Source organism: Salmo salar, chromosome 20 (assembly GCF_965601325.2).
Source record: "Salmo salar chromosome 20, fSalSal1, whole genome shotgun sequence".
Taxonomy (NCBI): domain Eukaryota; kingdom Metazoa; phylum Chordata; class Actinopteri; order Salmoniformes; family Salmonidae; genus Salmo; species Salmo salar.
This window is the reverse complement of record NC_138310.1, coordinates 22,608,115-22,632,037: the sequence shown is the minus strand read 5'-3', so window position 1 is coordinate 22,632,037 and position 23,923 is coordinate 22,608,115. Positions and strand designations below refer to the sequence as shown.

Genomic DNA, 23,923 nt, shown 5'->3' with positions numbered 1-23,923 from the left:
CAGTGATTCATTTTGGTGTACTCGGCAAAATGTCTACAAGATGTTTGTTCGGGTTATCTTTTCCCACCCCCTAACCCATCCACCCTCCCATCTCTCTGATTTGGAGTACCCCCCCCCCGCCCCATTTCCTTGTCAAAGCCTCCTTTGGGAGAGGAGAGCATCATCATCGAAGGACAAAGGCTACCTGAGCTGACAGGGATCTTCTTCTCTGACCGGAGCCACTTTTTGTCACGTCTTGTCCCTCCACCCTCCCATGCTGTCCGTTTAGAGTGTGCTGGTGGTGTATGATGGGAGAAGTCTTGACCCAGCACAGGGGGGCTGTACCACTTCACTGTCAACGGGCCTGATTAGCTTATCACTCACCATACTGGGAGGAAATACAGCATCATGCTGGACAGGGATTCCCCAGATTAGGGTCCCTTTCTTACCCTCTATTACTCCGCATTTAATCGGCATGCTCACTTGTTCATCCCCACAGTTTCTCTCCCTTTAAAGTCAAACCCTTTGCGGTTTACATTGAATACAATGAGAACGTGCATGCTTTGAAGTCTCTTTTTATTGAGATGGAATAGTAATGTAATGTGTATATCTTTTCCTATTGATGCAGTTTGAAAGAGAGAGTGTGAGCACGCATTGACAGACATGTGCAGAGAACTGTCAAAGCCACTGTTTCTGTCTATGGGGAAATATAATGATTTAGCCCCCGAATTAGACAGGATCCTTTTCAGCTCTTTCATGGTAAGAAAGAAATTGGAACAAAATGTGGCTAATGCATGCTAGCTTTCCCTCAGTGTGATTGCCATTAACATTGGGAATAGCTAATGTGTATTAATGTGTTAATGGCATGTTAATTATGTACATGCTTGAGAGAGCCCGCAGGCATTCTCCCAGATTCTTTGTACCATGTGGATGTAGGCCAAGCTTATAAAAGACTTTAAGGACATCAATGAAAGAGAATCTTTATTTTTGATTTGCCAGAACAAAAGATTTCCAATGGTAATTTGATGCACTTCCCTGCTTCCAAAGAGGACAGCCACTGATCCGGAGGCTTTGAAAATTGAGATGATATTAAGTCAAAAGAGACATGGGAACAAGGCTGTAGTGACACGGTTCTCTTTGTGATAGTGTTCCTCTTAAGTCCTCTGTGGTCTCTGGTGTGTTGCTTTGGCAGTGTGGTCTAATCACACGGTGGAAATCAGGGATCTTCACTAATACACACAACAGAGAGGGCTGAGAGGAGAGAGGAGACCCACAGCCTGCCCTACTCTGTACTGCCTGAGATTGTCTCCTGGTTTAAGAGAGATGACCTTTGCAATTATTGACAGAAAATAAATTCCGTTTCGATTAGTTAGCTTTGGGAGACCTTTGTGGATCGATGCAATTAGATGCAGAGTGTGTAGATATGCGCTGGGCCCATTCGTTGGAAGCATTAACTGCAGGGGGTCAGGGTTAGATGTATCGGACAGGATATTTTGAAAGCAGTGGAAGTAACAGGGATACAATGTGTTCTTTCAAATACAGCAAGGCACACAGTTTGCTAACAATTTACGACACTATTCTACAATTTATATTATTCCATATTGTTAGCCCTCTATCCAATCACATGCTATAGAGAGAAAAATAATTAGGCTTCTGATTAAATCTGTGGAATAAATATTAAAAGAAAGGAAATGCAAAAAAAATAAAAAAAATAATCTCATTAGAAAAAATGATTCTCTCTGTTCTCTATGACAGTGTAGTACTGTAGTATGAACTGGTGGATAACCCCGCTCCAGCCCCTGATTCTGCTCCTCTCCTCAGAAGCTCACATTAACCCAGCAGGGCTCTACCTTTATGGCTCTCCAGCTCACACTTCAGTGATGAGAGTAAACAAGCACTGGCCAAAGGTCAGCTAAGCCAACGGAATAAAAGAGGGCACAGGGGGAAAGAGGTGGTAGGAAGGGGAGGCTGGAGGCACTGCTCAGATTACTGTCAGAACTTCAAGCATGGGTGATGAACGAGACAACGGCCTGAAACCGGAAATGATCATAAACAGAGGAGGGGAGAGAGTCTGTGAGAGAGGCCTGCTTTGTCTTTATCTGTCGTATGTGTTATTGTCTCGGATCAGATACCACATTGAAACATGAACAAATAAAAAGTCAGACCAGACCTCGCTGATATGAATGTATTAATCACATTGTCGACTTCTATTCCGTTCAAAAACCCTAGAGGAGAAATTAGGTATTAAGTAACATGAACAAAGATTTCAATGATGAGAGAAAACAAAAATACAAGGAGAGTGAGAGGGAGAGTGAGAGGGAGAGAAACACTCCGCTGGGCACAGACGTCAGTTCAACCTCTAGTTTTGATTTACATTTGGTTGAGTTGTCAACTTTAGCTTAAAAGTTGGGTGAAAAAAAGACAATTCCCTTACAGTACGTTGATTACTTTTTGGAAATCTAATCAGTTTTCCACGATGATTTAACGCCATCACATATACTATATTGTTTTGGGTTGAAATGACGTGGAAACAACGTTGATTCAACCAGTTGTTACCCAGTGGGACAGTAGTAGATAGACTTTGTGAGGAAAATCCCTGCACTTGGTCTTTTGAATGAGAGCTGCTCCCTACTGTATGTTGAGCCAGGTGGAGGGTGGCAGTGTTTCCAAACGTGTTTGTTATGGATGGGGCTCGATAGCTGTTCTGGCACAAACACACACTAGTGGGCTGCTGGAGGGGCGGCACAATCTCAGACCAGTAGAGTAATCATTTTTATCCCGCTGATTTCCCAAATAGAAATGGACACTTATGATAAAAATGTCATGGCCACTCCACACGTCAGCTTCATAACAGGATTACATGTCACTTCCTAATATCTCGGTCTGTTTTCCCAAGCTCTGAATGGCCACATTATTGCTCATAGGAACTTTGCGGTAATATATGGTAAGAGACAAGGAGCTCTTTATGGCCTGTGATTATTTGGTTGGAATGAAACCAGTGATTTATGTCCATTTAACTGAAAAGCCCTGTAAATTCCCCCAGCTGTATTTCCCCTGGATAAAGAGTGGAGTGAAAGTGACAACATGGGCTTGGTGTGGAAATGTGAACGGCTGCTCTCAGAGTTCTAGTTAATATACCTGACATGAAAAACGTGCCTACCTACTTAATAGCACCTCCAGCACAAAGGAAAGTGCAGACTCAAAACAAGTGTCTGCAGCAAAAGGTAGACAAAAGTACTGCTCTGAGCAAACCTGTTTGGTAGATCAACCTCCAGCTATTGCCACCACCAGAGATACGATTCGAATAGCTTAGCATCTTTGCAGGTATGACGGGGATGTGGTTAGAGTTAGTGGAGTTAATGGCATGTTGTCCACATGGGTGATGTGGCTTGGCAGACCTGATGCTACAACTCTTCCAGCATCAGTGTCTCCAGCACAAATGGCCACATTCATCCTCTACTTTCACACCATTACACCTACAAGACAAACATCCAGACAACCCATGAATAGACACACATTTGTCTTGCATTAGCATCTCCACATCTGAGCTACACACACCAAACGCACCAATGTCAATGGGGAATGTGATAGGAGAAATGACATCATGTTCATTTAAAAGGACCATATAGTGTCACTGTTTTCAGCTCAATTTTGTGTTTATGTGTCTGAGCGAGAGAGAGAGAGGCTTAACACACTCCAGTGCCTACTCACTAGGTGTGCTGGGTCAGTCTGTCAGTCAGTGCCTGGTAGAGGACCTCTCTGATTGCTAGGCTACTGCCTCACACAATAGAACCACTAATCTTCTTATTTGGAATTCAGAGGCTCACCATATCTTAATGAAGCCTTAATGAGCTGCTGGAAATCCCTGAATCGCAGGCAGATTATTGAATTGAGACAACTCTGGTAATCATAACGTCTGAGTGGGCACTCAGTGTTTACTGCGGATTGGGTGCAGTTTTTTTAATCCATTTATTGGACTGAATAATACAGGGCTACTTGGCTGGTAATTCTGACCTGCTGCAGTCTTTTTTCTTTGCAGCCGTCATGGCAACATTCTCTATGCGTGCAGGTGTGCGCCGATGCTGACTGATGGCTAATCAGGATTTGTTGAAAGATAAGAAAAAAGAAAAAGAAACAGCAGCAAAAGTCAGCACTCAACGATTTGTGGGTGTGTGCGTGCACGGGCGTGTGCCCTGAGATTTCTTAGTTGCACAGTAAATAAGTGCACAATTAGCAGGGGAAAAAAGTTAAATAGTGTAGTAGTACAGTAGTTCTCGCAGATTGTTGTAAATGAAGTGGAATAATGCAAAATATGTGTTTAATCTCAGAAAACAAAGTGAAAATTGTGATTTAAGGCTCTGCGCTATGCCGAAAAGGCAGACACATGCTTGAGGTATATTCATCCTTTCGGAGAATAGAAGCGCTACCTTGCAGTTGAGCTTTTGTCAGTTTATGGATGTTGCTGTCATGTAAGGCACCCTGTACACACAGTGAGCAGCACAGTGTGCAGATAAAAGAAGGCTTGGGCAACAGGAATACAGACCATACACAGGAAGTACCCAATCCATGTCCACAGGGGACTACCTGTCCCACACTACGGCTTTACGATTCTGCTGAGGTAATGGCGTTAATTACCCCTGCAATGTTTGCACGTACCAGAATTCAGACATCCAGTGAATTTGAGCTTTAGTGGCTCACTGCTCAGGATTCTGTACAAGACAATACTTGTGAGGCTGGTACTTTAGCAGCATAATTTGAGCTGTTGTGTGTTTTTCACCCTAATGGAAATCACCCAGTCAGCCATGGAGTTGTTTGAGAATATGTGTCTAGGTGTGGTTCTAGGTGAGCCCATCAAACTCACCCTCTAGTTTCAAAGGAACACTAAACAAATAATGGAGTGATAATTATTTTCAGTTACCATCGAGGTTCTGCCCTATCAAACAGCCCACTTATCAAAAAGCCTTTGTGTCTGTGTCATGTCTGGAGGTCTGGATGTCATCATGTCTCTGTCTCTGTCTCTCTCTCTCTCTCTCTCTCTCTCTCTCTCTCTCTCTCTCTCTCTCTCTCTCTCTCTCCTCTCTCTCTCTCTCTCTCTCTGTCTGTTGTCTCTCAGGCCTCAGCATCCGTGGTTCCCAGGAGGAGGACCCTCCCGACCCCCAGCTCATGCGCCTGGACAACATGCTGCTGGCGGAGGGCGTGTCAGGACCAGAGAAAGGGGGCGGGTCAGCCGCTGCTGCCGCTGCAGCTGCAGCATCGGGCGGGGCCTCAGACAACTCCATCGAACACTCAGACTACAGATCCAAACTCACCCAGATCAGACAGATCTATCACACAGAGCTGGAGAAATACGAACAGGTGGGTGTGAGTCACACCTTTAACCTCCTTTACATCACACCTTTAAGCTTCATAGGCTTGCATGATGTTTTTCATTCTCACTTTGCCCTGAAGTTCTAGAAATATTGCCAGTAATATTAACCACCATGAGTACAAAACCGGGAACAAAGTATTCCCCTTGTAATATTGTAAACATGTATATATTTTGTGGTTCGTTAACAAATTCTGAGGAGTGGTGCCGTCGTCTCAGTAAAATGAGAATATGATCAACTCATTAGGGTGCCATGTTGAGCTTCAGCAATAAAACAGAGGAGTATTATACAAGAAAATGAAAGGTTGGAACACTGCCTCAGCAAGGCGGCGAGGTAAATTACACAAATGTACTCTCTCATTCTGAGAGAGGAGGAGAGGGCACATAGCATTGCCTGGAGTGAAGGCATCTTTCTTAGGGGTGTTTCCTTGTTTAATTATCTAAATGTAAATACTTAACGAATTTTACTCAGAGTAATGAGCTAAAGTGTGCACAACGTAAATTAGTTATTCTAATGAATCATGTATGAACTACTGGTTTAACAAAAAGCTGGTTAAATTCTCTCTGTGCTGGGCCAAAGCCAAATTGCAAATTGGCATTTGCATTCATAGATGACTTCACCTATTAAGTCATTGAATCACTCAGCAGTCGTATAAATACAGGGCTGTGTTTTTCAATGGCGCGTTCAGTGAAGATGCTTTTAACCAAGGGAGGCGGGTCAGCTACTGAGAGAGTTGTACCTAGCCAAAAGATACAGCCAGGAGGACACTAACAGGGCTGGGTTGTGCTCTGTGATTTCTCTGCAGGCGTGTAACGAGTTCACCACCCATGTGATGAACCTGCTGAGGGAGCAGTCCCGCACGCGACCCATCTCTCCCAAGGAGATCGAGCGCATGGTGGGCATCATCCACCGCAAGTTCAGCTCCATCCAGATGCAGCTCAAACAGAGCACCTGTGAGGCCGTCATGATCCTGCGCTCCAGATTCCTTGATGCCAGGTCAGTGTGTATATATGTGCGTGTGTGTTCCTGTGTGTTTCACTGTGACGCACAAACCAATGTTTCTAGCCTGGAGCATCGGAAGGTACCCAGAGACAGAACTGTATGTAGACATACGATCGTAATAACAACATTAGAGAAATGCACTTCCTATCCGAGAAAAAACAAATCTACAACACACAGTGTCAAACAGCACACTGCAAATATTCACAGATGATCTTGCCATAAAGTGCATTCATTATGTATTATAGCCATCTTCTCAAAACAATCTTCTCCTAGCACCTGAAAGCAGTTTAGATTAAATGAAGCAGGAACAAAGTCATATGTAATTGGTGGAGTGGAGGTCATGAGCAGGTGTTCTGGATTACTGTAATAACAAACAGTTTGTGGAGTGGCGCTCTGAGGAGAGCGGGAGGAAGTTTAGGGCTGAAGCAAACCAAGCAGAAGCACATTTGCTTCCCATTGCTCGCGTGAAGTGCAGTAAACAAGGCAAAATAAGTTAATGCTCAATAACATGGTAAGTAGTGCCCTGGGGGGAAGAAGGGGACCCGGATCTAGTTAGAGTTGCTTTGTTCCCACTGAAGTTCCCTGGGGCTGTGGCACTTCAGGAAGAATGCTCAGCTGGGCATGTTGTGATTTCTATAATGTACCGAGATGCACTTCGACTGGGCAATTGGGCCTAGATCTCCATCACCACGCCTACCCATCCACTGCACTAAACACTACACATTACACGCTTGGACTGGAGATCAGAGACCAACAGACCAAATTAAGCAATGTACTGTACGTGTTTGTGTTGTGTGTGTTTGTGGGTCTAGTGGGCGCCGGATGGCTTGGTGTGTGTTGATGAGGATGGTGCTGAAAGCAGGACACAATATTCCGCTCCTGACGCCTCTCTCAGACCCACATTCCTCATTATTTTCACCATTTATGTGTGAGATTGATTGTGCAATTTGTCTGTTCCAAATGGATGAGTTAATACTGGTCTCGCTAATGAGCTTGGCCTTTCTCTCATTTTGTTCACTTTTCAGGCGGAAAAGGAGAAACTTCAGCAAGCAGGCGACGGAAATCTTAAACGAGTATTTCTACTCGCACCTCAGCAACCCATATCCCAGTGAAGAAGCCAAAGAGGAGTTGGCCAAGAAGTGCAGCATCACAGTATCCCAGGTGGGTGCAGATTCCTTGTCTCAGACGCAGTGGCTGTTGGGTAATCAGGGGGGAAAAGGCAGTAAATAAGGCCCCTGGTGGCAACTCCAGACCAGCCTGGAAGGACGGCTATGCCGCACGATCAGAGCCCAATGTCTTTATCTTACCTTGACATTGAGCCTAATGGCACCTCAGTTAGGGCGTGTTCAGCCTATCACAGCAGTAGCCATGGGGAGGGGAGGTCAGTGTCCTCAATAGTGGCCTCAATAGGAGGCCTACAGTGGGTTAGCCCTCCATAGCTATCCACTCTAGGCCTGTTAATACTCCATATATATTTTCTTAATTGAACCTTTATTTAACTAGGCAAGTCAGTTAAGAACAAATTCTTATTTACAATGGCAGCCTAGGAAGAGTGGGTTAACTGCCTTGTTCAGGGGCAGAAAAACAGATTTTTACCTTGGGGATTCAATCTAGCAACCTTTCGGTTATTAGTCCAACGCTCTAACCACTAGGCTACCTGCCGCCCCCCTATATGTCAACTCTGGGCCTACAGTATGTTAGCCTTTAAATAGCTGTCCACTCTGGGCCTATAGTATGTTAGCCTTTCAATAGCTGTCCACTCTGGGCCTATAGTATGTTAGCCTTTCAATAGCTGTCCACTCTGGGCCTATAGTATGTTAGCCTTTCAATAGCTGTCCACTCTGGGCCTATAGTATGTTAGCCTTTCAATAGCTGTCCACTCTGGGCCTATAGTATGTTAGCCTTTCAATAGCTGTCCACTCTGGGCCTATAGTATGTTAGCCTTTCAATAGCTGTCCACTCTGGGCCTATAGTATGTTAGCCTTTCAATAGCTGTCCACTCTGGGCCTATAGTATGTTAGCCTTTCAATAGCTGTCCACTCTGGGCCTATAGTATGTTAGCCTTTCAATAGCTGTCCACTCTGGGCCTATAGTATGTTAGCCTTTCAATAGCTGTCCACTCTGGGCCTATAGTATGTTAGCCTTTCAATAGCTGTCCACTCTGGGTCTCCTGCCATTTTCTTTCTCATTCCCATCTGCCATGCGGTTCTCTGTCTGCCTGATCAGTCCAGGTGACTGGATGTCTACCAGTATAGGTTATCCAGTAAATAAATATGATTTTTAAGGTGTACGTGTGTGGTCACAGTGGCTTGTACATGGAGACGACACTGCTTCACCCACTAAACATTTTGTTTTTACAGACAACTTATGTGACTTTCCCACTTGACCTTTAGCCTAATAGTTGGGTTAACCTGAAGGCAATATAATCTCTCACACCCAACCCCCACACCCAAACCAATTTAGTATTGTTATCTTCCTGCACTCTGTTCTGCTACTGTTGTTACAACTTGAACCATTTAGATTTTGTATTCTAGTTCAGATGTTAATCCATGGTTGTTCCAATCTGAGAATAACCTATACAAGAAACACTGATTTGCAATGTTCTCTTTTCTGTGGGGAGGGGGTGTGGAAGGGTATATTGAGTGTAGTCATGCAGTCAGATACTGTAAAAGCCCATTCTTTTTTGCCTTCAGGGGGTGGGAAGCACCATCACAGTATCACAGGTATGTCATGACTTCTCCTGATCCACTGTTGTTGTTTTCATTCTTTGTATATTTTCTTTGTTTCTGTATGTGCACCTTCACAGTCTACCACTGCACACAGCTCCCCTCCCTCACACAAATGGACTGATATCCTGGCATAGAAAATGTATCCGTTGCTATTTTAATGTAGGCTTACCATGCTTACAGTTTTACTGTAGGTTTGGCACCAAGCAAGTTCCACTGTGATACATAGAATGTGTTATTTTTCTGTTGAATCACACATCAGTGTGTGAGCAAATCATATGCAAAGACTAGGGATCATTCAACATTTCCATTTGTATTTTCAGCTCACTTTTAATCATTTTTTATGATTGTTAAATACCATTTCAAGATAACACCCATGCCACCACACTGTGTTTGTTTTGATGTCTCATGTCATTTCACTTTTTTGTTATTTCTATAACACAAATCATTTGTTTTCTATACTGTATGTGTTTTTTTGTTAGTTGTAGATCATTTGTTAGTTATGTCCTTCTTGGTTTTAAAACATGCAGCGTGTGTCTAATGTTCTGCTTTCTACCTGTGTGCTTCATGTTAGTTGAAGGAGTGGACATTGACCCTCACAAGTGGAACAATTCTTTGTTCTGAGTGCTTCACTAAACAGGACACTGTAGGAGTTCCCAGGAGGACAAATCAGTCTATGCAGAAATAAGAGGTCTTTTAGAAATTCACTTGAACTCATCTCAAGCCCCATTAGCAGGGTTCTCCTTGACAAGCCTAGGCCACTGCAGACACTCTTGCTGACTACTTTTGAGTTAGACTCCGCCAAGTCCTCTTTGAGTTTGTCATCCTAAAATACTCAAGCATAGGAGGAGAGCCTGGTGAAGTCAGGAAAGTTACTTCAGCGAATGAGTGTTTGGGTATTTCCAAATAACCTCAAATTTAATGGTGAACTTCAATGACTGTAGTAGAACTATGTAATTCAATAAGCATTACATATCAGCCTGAAGGTTATCACAGATGTCTAGGTGGAATGTACTGCTTTGATTTATGGATTGATTAAGTAGGTTTGGGTGGACATTATACAATGCCTATATTCTTCTCTGACTAGAAGGAACGGAGTGTGAGTTTCATTGCATGAACATCATTTTGAAAAAAAGTTACCAAACTTAGATCTGTAAAACATGTGCACCAACACTTACAAGCATGAATTGGACTTCTCATCCAATAAAAGGCATGGATGACTTATTTACTGGTGAAGTAAACAGCATATCCTCGGATTATACCATCCGAGGCCAAATGTGCTTGTTTGTAGCGACCATCATTGATGCGAAAGGAGCTAATGGTGTTGTTTAAAAGTTGACCTCACTTCATGAGGCAATGGCCCTCTAAATGCAGGATGCAGTCGTATTATTTCACTCTGTCAGTTTGCATGTGTGACACTGGGCTCCTAAATGAAAGTGTGTGATTGGACGGCAGTGGTTTGTGTCTTGGTTTATGGATGTGTCTGGGGCCATAATTGATATCTTCTCCAGACAGTGCTGCTGTGAGGGGTCACTCTGCTCCCAGGGCACGAACAGGGACAGGCAGCCCTCCAGACGGACAAACGAGAGAGCTCAGAACACATGGCTGACTCAGCACCGCAATCTGTGGTTGCCCAGTTCAGAGCCCACACTCTTCAATTGAGCGACACTTATCAATATTTCAGGTCATTATATATTTAGGCGAGGGCGCGAGGGATGCCTTGGGTTAATGTGTTAAGTATTAATGTTCTCTGTTCTATTATTGATGATATTAGTACCAGCACGGTCACTGAAACCACCTTTGTCTGTATAATTAAGACCCAAATGTGAGGCTTCATTAAAGAGTTCTCTAAGAAGTCCTTATAAATCCAGTTGTATTGAGATCTGGGAAAGATCATCTATTCTCTTTCGATGACAAGAGCCGTGTATTGACCCGGAATGGGACAGAAATGTTAGTGGATTATTAACTACTGTTACATGCCCTCTCTAGTGGGTCGCTGAGAACAAACCCGGTGTCGTGTTCTTGCAAGGAGCCTGCGTGGCCATTATACAATCTCTCCCTTTGATGCAGCTGCTGAGGTCAGGTAATTCAGTCTTTCAACCTGGCTCCCACTAACATAGGGAAGTCAATTGAATGCACGGTCTGCCGCAAGATAAAAGGGAATTAGTTCTGTGGATTGGGTTTTGGTCCTTACCTTACGGTGCCTGCATTTACACAATGTTTAGCGCAACCTGTGAATCACCAAAGCCAGAGTTCAGTGGGCAGGAGAAAAATGTGTGTAGACCAGAGGAAGTAGCCCCTTAGTACCCAGGCTAGGTGATGCTAACACTGCTGAGGCTGTGCAATCTAACAACACCAAACAGTGCTTAAATACAGTCATAACAGCTTGTCCTGAATAATAGAATAATACTGACCAGGTCATCACAAACTGATATACTGATATATTAAATACCATTTCAACATTATACATCCTGTCAAAGCAATTCTGTTTTTGAAGAATTGATTGCAATACTTTTCTGTTTCAAGCTTTCATGTAACACTGTTGAATACCGGATAGTGAATTATTATCAAGAATCAGAAGTAAATATCTCTGACAGAACTACTGTTTCTATAGCATAACCAAAACCAGTGATAGTCACAATGATGATCATTACCGGTATACAAATGTTCAAAGGCCTCTCATATATTGCTAATCCAAGCTCAGTGTCAAAATCATTGTCTTTATTATGCACTATAATGCCATGTAGATGGGCTGCATAAAGTGTCTGGCTGTGGTGGGCTAGGTAGTTTTCATTATGTTGTGGCCCTTGTGTTAACACAACGCTGCTGATAAGTGACTTTTTTATGATGCGCTGTGAGGCCCATAGATGCCATTGAAGCAGACGGGTATACGGCATCAGCCTTGGTCCACCATGTGTTTTCATAAAGGATGGATTAAAGGCAGCTAAGCACACACAGACAGGCAGCTCAGTTTGGCCTTTACTATGAAATGAAACAGGCTTTAGAGAGCTGGCTGGATGCTTGTTTTTACCTATGCTTTGTTTTTTCTCTCATAAATGTTAGCCCATGTACTATACTGCAGAATCATCACTGTTATTATATGCATTTATTTTAATTAACTGTAATAATGATAATTGTATACTTAATTTAGTTCTGCATTTACTAAAATATAACAATGTCATTGCATTTGCCTTAAAGTGATTTCTCAAAGCAGGGTAATGTGTTTTTGTTTCCTGTTAAATATATACAGTAATATCCCAGTAATGATACCACTCAGAGAGAGGTTTTCTATGGTCTGCAATGCTGTTGGTGATCTGGCTCAAAGGGTGAGACTGCCTGCATCCTGTCTGCCCTTAAAAACCACTGTAAGCAGGTTAAGTAAAAAGGATGATGGCTAGGGCTTTCATTGCATCCAATTAAACCTTGCTTGTTAGTTTAACCTCTAGGTAAACCCATCAAACAATTGATGTCAAGGAAACCATGCCAACAGTGGCTTCGCCTGAATGGTCATTCATTTTAATTGCCTAGATATTAAAGATTTAGAAGCACAGAGACATGCAGGATAGAAATGATCTGATGTCATGCAAATCCAGTCAGTTTGCGCTTGCTGCAGTATTGGCGGGCTGCTGGAGATATTAAAATGTAAGCGCAGGGGTGGAAATTAAATAAAGCTTCATTAGGGGCAGATGCTCTTTGGCTGGTCCGGCAGCAGGCTGTAGGAGCTAAGAGGGGAGCCATAGCACGGCGACAGGCCACTCTAATTTATAGGACTATTAAAACACAAACCTAATCTCATTATTATTCCACTATTATTGCAGAGCCAGCATTCACACACTGGTTTTACCCCATGCAAAGAAAATGTCAATCTTTCTTTCTACTATGAGAGACAGTTTATTTCTATCACCGTGCGGTAATACTGAAGTAGTAGTCATAGTGATATAATATAAATATTGAAATGTAGAAATGTAAATATAGAAACTGCACTTTAGAAATATAGAAGCTGGACCCTATACAGTTTTTAATGTTAGCATTTACTAGTATTGTTAAAGTGAGGTTTCAGGTTTCAATTTGAAGAGACACAGCAGACATTGTCCTGAGATTGTATTTCATATGGATGCAACAGTTCCTCATAAACCCCTTGACTTATTCCACATTTTGTTGTGTTACAGCCTGAATTCATAACAATGTCTCACCCATCTACAACATAATACCCCATAATGACAAAATGAAAACATGATTTTAGAAATGTTTGCTCATTTACTGAAAATGAAATACAGACATACTGTATCTCATTTACATAAGTATTAACACCCCTGAGTCAATACATGTTAGAATCACCTTTGGCAGCGCTTACAGCTGTGAGTCTTTCTGGGTAAGTCTAAGAGCTTTGCACACCTGGATTGTACAATATTTGCACATTATTATTTCTTCAAGCTCTGTCAAGTTGGTTGTTGATAATTACTAGACAGCCATTTTCAAGTCTTGCCATAGATTTTCAAGCCGATTTAAATCAAAACTGTAACTAGGCCACTCAGAAACATTCATTGTCTTCTTGGTAAGCAACTCCAGTGTAGATTTGGCCTTGTGTTTTAGGTTATTGGCCTGCTGAAAGGTGAATTCGTCTCCCAGTGTCAGTTGGAAAGCAGACTGAACCATGTTTTCCTCTAAGACTTTGCCTGTGCTTAGCTCCATTCCGTTTATTTTTATCCTAAGAAACTCCCTAGTCTTTGCCTGATGACAAACATATCCATAACATGATGCAGCCACCACCATGCTTGAAAATATGGAGTGGTACTCAGTGATGTGTTGTGTTGGATTTGCTCCAAACATAATGCTTTGCATTCAGGACATAAATTGAATTTCTTTGCCACATTTTTTGCAGTTTTACTTTAGTGCCTTATTGCAAACAGGATGCATGTTTTAGAATAGTTTTAATTCGGTAAAGGCTTCCTTCTTTTCACTCTGTCATTTAGGTTAGTGTTGTGGAGTAACTACAATTGTTGTTGATCCATCCTCAGTTTTTTCCTATCACAGCCATTAAACTCTGTAACTGTTTTAAAGTCACCATTGGCCTCATGGTGAAATCCCCGAGAGGTTTCCTTCCTCTCCGGCAACTGAGTTAGGAAAGTAATGACGCACCATCCGAAGTGTAATTAATAACTTCACCATGCTCAAAGGGATATTCAAAGTTAGATTTTTGCGAGGTATTGGAAAACCTCCCTGGTCTTTGTGGTTAAATCTGTGTTTAAAATTCACTGCTCGACTGAGGGACCTTACAGATAATGGTATGTGTTGTACAGAGATGAGGTAGTCATTCAAAAATCATGTTAACCACTATTATTGCTACTTATTATGTGACTTGTTAAGCACATTTTTACACCTGAACTTGAGGCTTGCCATAACAAATGTCTTGAGTCAATAAGTATTCAACCTATTTCATCTTTTCATTTTTTCTTAATTTGCAAACATTTCTAAAAACATAATACCACTTTGACATTATGCGGGATTGTGTGTAGGCCAGTGACACAATCTCAATTTAAGCCATTTAAAATTCAGGCTGTATCACAACAAAATGTAGGAAAAGTCAAGGGGTGTGAATAGTTTGCGAAGGCACTTTAGGTCTCACTGTTACTCTTTGACCTCACCATAGCTCCACAATGCCTTTGTCCTGTGTTATGCAGCCCGGCTGACAGAATGTGCAGTGGCCAGCCATGGGTTTGATGCTCTGCACTGGTGTAGTACGCAATATCCTTCATTAATATTAAACTGTGTATCTGTTAAAAACACAAGAAAGTTCTACCACCAATGCAGAAGCAAACAAGTCTAAACATGTCTTTGAGTGTAATGGCAGAACTTGTTTCCTTAGCAATAGGCCTGGCAATGTAATACAGTCAGGAGAACTTTTCAGTTTGTGTTGTGGGAGACGAGCAACCCCTGGTGTGTTGGTTTTGTCAAGAGACAAACAGAGAGCATGTCATGCTCACTTTTATGAAAACGCACAAGTGATTCCTGATTATTGCTTAATTAGCCTGCATACCCAGTGGACATTACTGCAGGGGCTGGGAATTGGGTACTTGATGGACCCAAACGTCTTGAAACAATCACACTGCTCAGTGCACAGTGCCTTGGCTGCTTGACGTCTGACACCTCGGCTCTCCCTCTGCTCTCTCCCCCAGGTATCCAACTGGTTCGGCAACAAGAGAATCCGGTACAAGAAGAACATAGGCAAGTTCCAGGAAGAAGCTAACCTGTACGCTGCTAAGACTGCAGTAACAGCAGCGCATGCAGTGGCCGCCGCAGTGCAGAACAGCCAGACCAACTCCCCTACCACACCCAACTCCGGTAGGCACCCCTGTGCAGGCCCTAACTCTGCCATCCACCCCCAGCCCTCAGCCCCCAGCCCCCCCATGCCTCACCCCCACTCACGCACCATTCACACAGGCAGGAGTGACAGGCACTGCTCCCAGCCTGGGGATCACAGAGTCTCCTGTCTTTGAGACAGTCGATGCCAAATAAGACAAGCAAACTCATGCATAAAGAGTGCGTTCTTGGTTTGTGAACCGAGAACAGATGTATTTCTGGCAAAAAGATGTCACTGAGGTTTTGTTTTCCCTTGACTTTTCCTCAGCCCCCCCTCTAATTTGTCAAACTGTAGCTCCACTGTATGGTAGTGCATTTTATTCTAAGAGAGATTGAAAATAATAGCTGGGAGCAGTTAGAGTAGACTGTATAGGTTACCAATGTGAAATAACAACAACAATGCACACAATTATTAATGAATAGGACTCACAAATGACAGAACAAAGACATCCAACAGAATGTATAGTCCAGGAGAATGACTGTGATTTTGGACTTGGCTGACCTCACAAAGGGTTGTGATCTGGTAAGCGATAGCTATTTGAAGTGGTCCCCTTTTTCTTGCACCCAGGATTCCAGATGAAAGATGAAGAATTTCAGCTGGACTCTTCAGAGAGCAAAAACACTCTTTTAACCAACATGTTTACTGGTACTGCTCTTTTCATAAGCTTCTTATTGTCCTTGTCATTGGTATATGATATTTCCCCACTAACAGTAGATAAGGATTAAGGGATGTGGAACAAATTGGGAGCTTAAAGCCACCAGCCACATATTAAATCTCTGTTTGTGTCATGTGATTTTCATTCAGTTTGTTTTGCCTCCTTTTTGGGGAAAATCTGTATAGCCTCTCAGAGTTCTGACATGACCATAATCCTCTCCTCTATCTTGTATTTCCTTGCTTTCCGTCCTTTCCTTTTGTAGTTGCTTACTTTCTGGGAATCTAGTAACTGAGTGTAGTAGTGGGCGTTGTGTTCCTATGTACAGTAGATTGTGTCTGCGTTTGTGTCTCTCTGTGCGCTTATGTGTGTTAAGTTAGTGTGTACTCTTCCCTCGTAGCCCTCTATATAGTTATTCAGCTACTTACATCTTCCCTTTCCAGGTTCTTCAGGTTCTTTTAACCTCCCAAACTCTGGGGACATGTTCTTGAGCATGCAGTCTCTGAATGGGGATTCTTACCAAGGGGCACAAGTCGGAGTCAATGTGCAGTCACAGGTAGGAGCCAAAAACAGGGACAGGTCCTGTGTGCAAATGCACAGAGCCGTCCCAGTTTTGCCTGTGTGCTGAGCCATCCACAGTGCAGTCTGAAGTACAGTAACTAAGACATGCTGCCCACATTGGGCCAGCTCAAATTCCCACAGTCAGGTCTCCACTGCAAAAGTGAGCCACACTGTGAGCTCCATTTTCTTTTTTACTGACTCTAATTCGCTTTGGATGGAATATTCTGGCCTACCTAAAAATATCCCACCCCATTGCTATCAACAATTATTTATAAAAGCCTCCAGAAAATGGATTTATTTAATCTCTGTAACAGACTCGATTGAAGTTTCCATTTTGTGAATGCATTTGGCTTTGACTTGAGCTCTTGGGTTGGTGTTGGGTTTTATGGTCCCCTACATTCCTCTCTTGTATCCTTTCCTGTCTTTGTCTCATTTTGGTTGTGTTGCATACTGTTGTTGTCATCCATGATGTTATTTCTTCAGGTTCAGAGACACATAGAGGAACATAATCATACGCATGTCAGATGAACCCATTAGAACTAGAGACGTATGGCTTTAACACTTTAAAGAACATATGAATCATGTCCGTACAATACAACTGTATTGTCCATATGTTACAGAAAACATGTCCTCGTCCTTATGTCCAGTAAGATGTATTCCTCCCCTCTATTTGTTTGTGCATATGGTTTTGTTTACAAAACACATTGTTGTGTGTTTGAATATTTTATGTGTATAGTGTGGCCGTGCTTTTCCCAATGGTATGTCTCAATGTTAGAATTTAGACATTTTCCACAAAAACTTTCCACATAGCCATAGGTAGAGAAGACATTTAGATGACAGTGGATATACTCTACATACATTGAATAATGCAAACACCCACCATAATGTCTTGTCTGTGTCTCATAGTCCCTTTCCACATGGAGTAAGTCCTGTATGTTCTGAAATGTGGCATTGAGCATGTGTGTTCATGTCAACCCCCATGCCACAGTGAGTTGACAGCCATGCCCACCCTCTCTCTCCCCACAGGTGGATACCCTGCGCCATGTTATCAGTCAGACGGCAGGATACAGTGAAGCTCTGGGGGGGAACACTATGTACAGCCCAAATGGCTTGAATGTAAGTCATCTTGGTTTCCTCTTCCTGTAGGTACCATTCTGGAGACAGTGGTTATTTTTCATTACCTTGAGCAGACCTTGTCCAAACTGGATCCATTCTACTGTAAACATTTGACACATAATGGTAGTAGTCTTAGCTCAGAGAGAGAACACCCCGCATTGCTGCCAACTGTCTGATAAAAGTGACATCTTAGGCAAATGAATTGCACTAATTGATTTTATTTCTTGACCCGTTATACATTTACTTTTCTTAGAAAAACGTTTTGAATGTTACTTAAAAGGTTTAATGGAAATCTAGATAGTAGCAGCTGGGAGCCAGGGAAGTGAGAAACTCCATTCAGCACTGCCGCAGCAAGTGATTGAGCTTCTTAAAGGATAGAGCAAACATGACACAGGAGATTAGAGATTGTAGAAAAGTTGGCACATTTTCATTGCAGGAGGATAAAAGCAGAGTTTAGTAAACACACCTAGATCATAGTGCAGGTGGAATAAAAATACATTTGACTTAAAATCCCCCCGTTTTTGATTTTATAAACATCAAGTAAAACCTTATGTGACTGAAAGCAAAATGACATAAGTAGGCTATTAGTTGTATCCTATGTTTAGTTTAGCTGTTTTGAAATGCTTCAGAGACTTTGCCATATCCTTATCACCATGATAAAATATGAAAGTGAGATCGCCTGCAGCCTTTTCCAGACGTGAATTCCATCTTCGTTGATGAGGGCTGATATGGTACTTTTTTGTAACACAGTGCATAATCTGAAGCCATCAGAGTAAAGATCAATTTGTTTGATGAGAAAGGATAGAGGCAGAGAGAGAGAGAGAAATGGTTAGTGACATATTTCCCTTTGCAATACCAGAGAGAAACTATTACCATTTGTTGTCTTCATGTTGCCATGGTTGGGACAGTAGTGATGTGAAGGCTTGGTTATTTTCAGCTTCCCAACATGACAGCTATTGTTATTGAGAGGCATTTTAATGTCATGAGCTGATATGTAAATTCTGATAGAGTCATATAAAAGTTATACATTTTCAGTATTGCAAAGAGGTGAACCTAATACTTTCGACATTGCCAACCTTTGTCAATCAACCGTTTAGATGTTTTATTTTCCATACTTGACAATCACTTGACATTCACAAAGTGGGATACATATTTGGAAGTATATTAAAATATCACACTGTTATCTTTAAAAAATAATAGTTTGGGTGGGGGGGTTACCATGTAAGCAAGCACACACACGATAACACAGGCCGTCGTTAGTGTTCTCGGACAGCGTTTGGTGTCATTTTGGTTTTGTTGAACACCTTTTAGCCCGCAGGCCTTTAAAAGAAGTGTCAACCTCTAGCAGGCTCAACTGAAGTGTTTCTCACTCTCTCACTTTCCTTCACTGTTTAGGCCAGAGCTCAATTAATCACCACACAAACATACTCTCTGAAATACAACATTACTGACAAGTCCACACATCCAATAATAGCACGTGAAAAGAGGAGAAACATCCAGACAACAACAAAAACATGCTTTGGATAATTCATTTAAAGAGATGGAGAGGCCTTCTCATACAGCAATACTCTTATTTCAATGCAGTACCGACATTGTGACAAAGCAGACCAGATAAAGCTATTTATTGACCTATTCCAGGCGATCTAAATCATCAAAATACTAATTCCACCAATGAACCACAAGTGCTAGAGCCCCCAATGTACAGTAATGCAGACGGATTGTTTTGATAATGAAGTGCATCATAGATTAATTAGCATACGCTAACCTTTTGTTTTGTTGATGGTGACGAAGGGTATCCAGCAAAGGCTAGTCCCTGCCGCGAGCCAAGCGGAGTCAGGCTGGCTCAGACTGGCTCTCTGGGAAAGGCCCTGCTCCGTCACTTCCACTCAGCATTCCCCACCTCACCCACCCCCAGCCTTCCTTCTTCCTGACTGACATAAGAATATGTAGCGACAAGCTGTCTGCCACTGCTGAAATCTGATTAGACATTGATTTCAGGGATCGCTCCCATTGGCTGAGGCATAAGGCACATTTGTTTCTAGGAGTCTCATGGCTGATGCTAGTATAATGCAGAGAATGGCCATTGGCTTTCCAGTTGTACTACATACTACAGTATATCAAAGGAGATACCTTTTTTTATTTATTAATTAGTAAATGAGCATATGTACACAAACATACTCTACACAATAAGAATGAATCTTTTACCTGTATTTTGGTTATCTGTATTACTAAATATATTTTATTGTAGAGTCATCTTATTCTCCCTCACATGAAAACATTTTGGGGGGAATAACTGGTCTTGACAAATATAGGTTTCTTACGAAAGCATTATGTTGTTAATATGGACTTCTTTCATGTGTAGTATTTCATTTTGATCCCTTCTCTTCTGCTTCCTTCCTAGGCTAATGGGGGATGGCACGATGCAATGACTCCATCTTCTGTAATCTCCCCGACAGAAGGACCTGGAAGTGTGCACTCTGATACCTCAAATTGATCTGTTATTGATGCATCTGATCCCCAGCTGTAGAGCGTGAACTTTCACTGACTGACCAACCAGAGAGGATAAACAAAACTTTTTTTCAGAACTAATTGTCTGCTACATCTACCAGAGTCCTCAACCCCCCTCACAATGATGTTCCACAATATGGACACCTGATGTTTTCTTGGTAGTTCAGTGAAGTCTTCGCTCAAACTCCATCAGTCTCATGATTATATTTCACCATTTCTCTAGTTTATGTCTGTCATTTGAAGGGGTAAGCACATACATGTACCAATCAAACAAGGCCCAGATGTTTATTGCGCAACATTCATTTCAATTGACAATTGATTTAAGAAGTGATGTTCCCCAAGCTGAATTTATTCCTAAGTGGATGGCATTTGTTGTTGTCATATGCATTCTAAAATGTTTTGGTTTTGAAATGCAATATATATCTTTTTCATATCATTTGTGTTTTGTTTTAGATCAGCTAATTCCCTTGGTATCTTACCTACTGTATATTGACTAACAAAGTAGCAGTTCCATCACTGAACGCAAGGAGTGCAGCAAATAAGAAATGCTAGTGTTGTAAACATGCTGGCAGGTTGAAAGAGTTGCTTTCAATATTAGTTTTGCCTTACAACCACCAGGTTGACATGCAGTCCTTTCATTGACAAGACTAATGGGATAACACTGTATTTTGGGACAAAATCTTCAAGCATAGAAAATGACAACTTTATATAGGTTAACATTCTGTGTGAGGTGAAAGTCATGTGATATTCAAATATGTTATTTTGGGCTATTGGTTGAAATAGTCATGGGTCTAACAGTAAATCCAACCAGTTGTAGCACTTCCTTTTGGCATGTGACAAGATACCAGTCACACAAAATATGTTGTATATAATATAGCTTAAGAGTATTTATACATCCCACCAATCAATACACAGCTTTATTACCTCATTCAAACTCATAGAAACCAATAGATTTTCAACATTTCTATAGCTTAGAGTGCTCACTTACTACCTCTAAACAATATCACCACCATAGTTCTTGTCTTTTTATTTAACATTTTTATTTAGTGGTTTTGATTACATCTTGTAATAAACTCTTTGTTTTTGTTCATGTAATCTAATGTATATTTTAATCTTAAGAAAATAATGTTGCTTTATTGCAACTTCAAAAAGACAAAAACAAGAAAATGTATGATGTTAACATTAATATTAATACTAAGAATAATGAGAAAAAAAGTCATTTTTAAAAATAAGAGGGAGAGGTGCAAAATTGTTAATTGGTGGATTTTGAGGGAGGGGCTAGGAGAATGTTGGTCATAAATTAACACCAAACAGTAAAACTGTTGTAAATACTGAAGAACATTTTGAATGTTGCTCATCTTGTTACTAATTCACACAAAAAATCATTATAAAAACTGTAATACATAGAGGTTTCATTTTCAGAACTGTACATTTCAAGCTCTGTTTGACAGGGTTCAAACTTTCTTTCTCTTTTTTGTATTGTATGTGATTCTGAAACTGATAAAGTCATGGAAAATGATTTGTGGCAGTGATTCTAACGTATTAAAAATGTTTAGTGTTTCTTTCTAACCCGACTACACCCTGGACTGAAAAGTCTTCCTTGTGGTAGTTATGTGTAATTTCAAACATGAATAAACGTTTTGCTTTAAAAATTGAAATTTCTGTTCTTATTATTTTTTTTGTACATTACTACTAACAATCTTTCCCCATATAAATATATACACATAATATAATTTCAATTTATTTGACTTTGACATTCAGTCATGATCAGAATGCATTACAGAAACTAGTAAAGTCAAAAGTAATAGCGTATCTATATATGGCTCATAAGACCCCTACAGTCATTGCATAAAGTATGACCAATCTAGGTAATTAATTCTGTTGTGGCATGCTAAATATCAAACTATCAACCCTTAAAGAAAGCATGGTTTATCCACAGGGCCAGACAAGGCTCTAAGACTTCAGGGCCCATTTCAGGCATTTGCTTTGATATAAATAAGAGGAACAGCTTGCAAGATGCCATTACATGGGCTCCCAAGTGGTGCAGCGGTCTAAGGCACCTCATCTCAGTGCTAGAGGTGTCACTACAGACCCTGGTTCAATTCCAGGCTGTATCACATCTGGCCATGATTGGGAGTCCAATAGGGCGGCACACAATTGTCCCAGCGTCATTAGGGTTTGCAATTCACAATTCTTATTGTAAATAAGAATTTGGTCTTAACTGACTTGCCTACAAAAATGACATGTGCTTGGCTGACATCTGACAAGATCATATTAATAGTTATAATTGTTGCCTGAGTCCTCTGACAAATGCAACTAAATTAATTGGGATGTTTGCAGATTTGTGATTAATCCAAATCCTGGATTATCCTAAACAAACAACATGTAAAAACCATTGGACAGTGAAGTAAGCTTCTCATGGATGTCTGCATGGAAATGCATTTAGATGCGAAGAGCCTGCCAATTATGAAGATTAGAGTGAAGATGAGGAAATATGTCTAATTGAAAAAAAGAAATTGATCAGAGACAGAACTCAGTGTACAAAATATAATTACGCAATGTGACTTTCCAACAGGAAGTTGTCTCGAAAGACTGCTACAAACTATCATGCCTCTCCTGTTTCATAGCACTGTTTAAGTGGTCTTTGCTCTCATTTGAAACTGTGGCTGGAAGGTGAAGACTTAATTGAACCTGGTTTGGAGGTTATTGCGAAGGTGGCATGCTTGGTGCAATTAACTGAAATGTCAGGCTGTTCTAATTCCAGTTATTCTGTCTGTCTGTGGTAGAAAGGCTGTCTCAATGGGTCATTGGTTACCAATTTAAAATGGAAATTGACATCCATTTATTCCCATTTTCGTAGCAGACTCCTTGGAAAGGAACTGTGCATTTACTGCGACTGAAAAGGGAAGCATGCAGCTATGTAAGGGCAAAATAATTAACAGAAATACCTTGTTTACGTAAGTATTAGACTCTTTGCTATGACACTCGAAATTGAGTTCAGGTATATCCTGTTTCCATTCATCATCCTTGAGATGTTTCTACATCTTGATTTGAGTCCTCCTGTGGTAAATTCAATTGATTGGACATGATTTGGAAAGGCACACACCTGTCTATATAAGGTCCCACAGTTGACAGTGCATGTCAGAGCAAAACCCAAGCCATGAGGTCGAAGGAATTGTCCGTAGAGCTCCGAGACAGCATTGTGTCGATGCACAGATCTGGGGAAGGGTACCAAAACATTTCTGCAGCATTGAAGGTCCCCAAGAACACAGTGGCCTCCATCATTCTTAAATGGAAGAAGTTTGGAACCATGAAGACTCTTCCTAGCAATCATGGGAGAAGGGGCCTTGGTTAGGAAGGTGACCAAGAACCCGATGGTCACTCTGACAGAGCTCCAGAGTTCCTCTGGAGAGAAGGACAATCATCTCTGCAGCACTCCACCAATCAGACCTTTACGGTAGAGTGGCCAGACGGAAGCCATTTCTCAGTAAAAGGCAAATAACAGCCCGCTTGGAGTTTGCCAAAAGGCACCTAAAGATTCTCAGGCCATGAGAAACAAGATTCTCTGGTCTGATAAAAAAACGAAGATTGAACTGAATGCCAAGCATCACACCTGGAGGAAATCAGGTACCACTCATTACCAGGCCAATAC

General features: G+C 41.5%; 1 protein-coding gene across 8 annotated transcripts in view; it reads left to right on the top strand.

The window, feature by feature from the left end:
• Positions 1-21,929, top strand: part of LOC106579892 (pre-B-cell leukemia transcription factor 3) — a 74,114-nt gene extending 52,185 nt beyond the window's left edge. The window contains exons 3-11 of one of the 8 annotated variants that reach the window (XM_014160234.3): positions 5,093-5,340; positions 6,151-6,341; positions 7,373-7,508; positions 9,041-9,070; positions 15,250-15,415; positions 16,002-16,079; positions 16,530-16,642; positions 17,674-17,763; positions 20,165-21,929. In XM_014160234.3, the coding sequence (XP_014015709.2) occupies positions 5,093-5,340; positions 6,151-6,341; positions 7,373-7,508; positions 9,041-9,070; positions 15,250-15,415; positions 16,002-16,079; positions 16,530-16,642; positions 17,674-17,763; positions 20,165-20,257 (1,145 nt within the window). In that variant the 3' untranslated portion in view covers positions 20,258-21,929. The remainder of the gene's footprint in view (positions 1-5,092; positions 5,341-6,150; positions 6,342-7,372; positions 7,509-9,040; positions 9,071-15,249; positions 15,416-16,001; positions 16,080-16,529; positions 16,643-17,673; positions 17,764-20,164) is intronic. The other 7 variants (XM_045703085.2, XM_082966288.1, XM_082966289.1 and 4 more) reach the window with 7 other exon arrangements.
• The last annotated feature ends 1,994 nt before the right edge of the window (positions 21,930-23,923 follow it).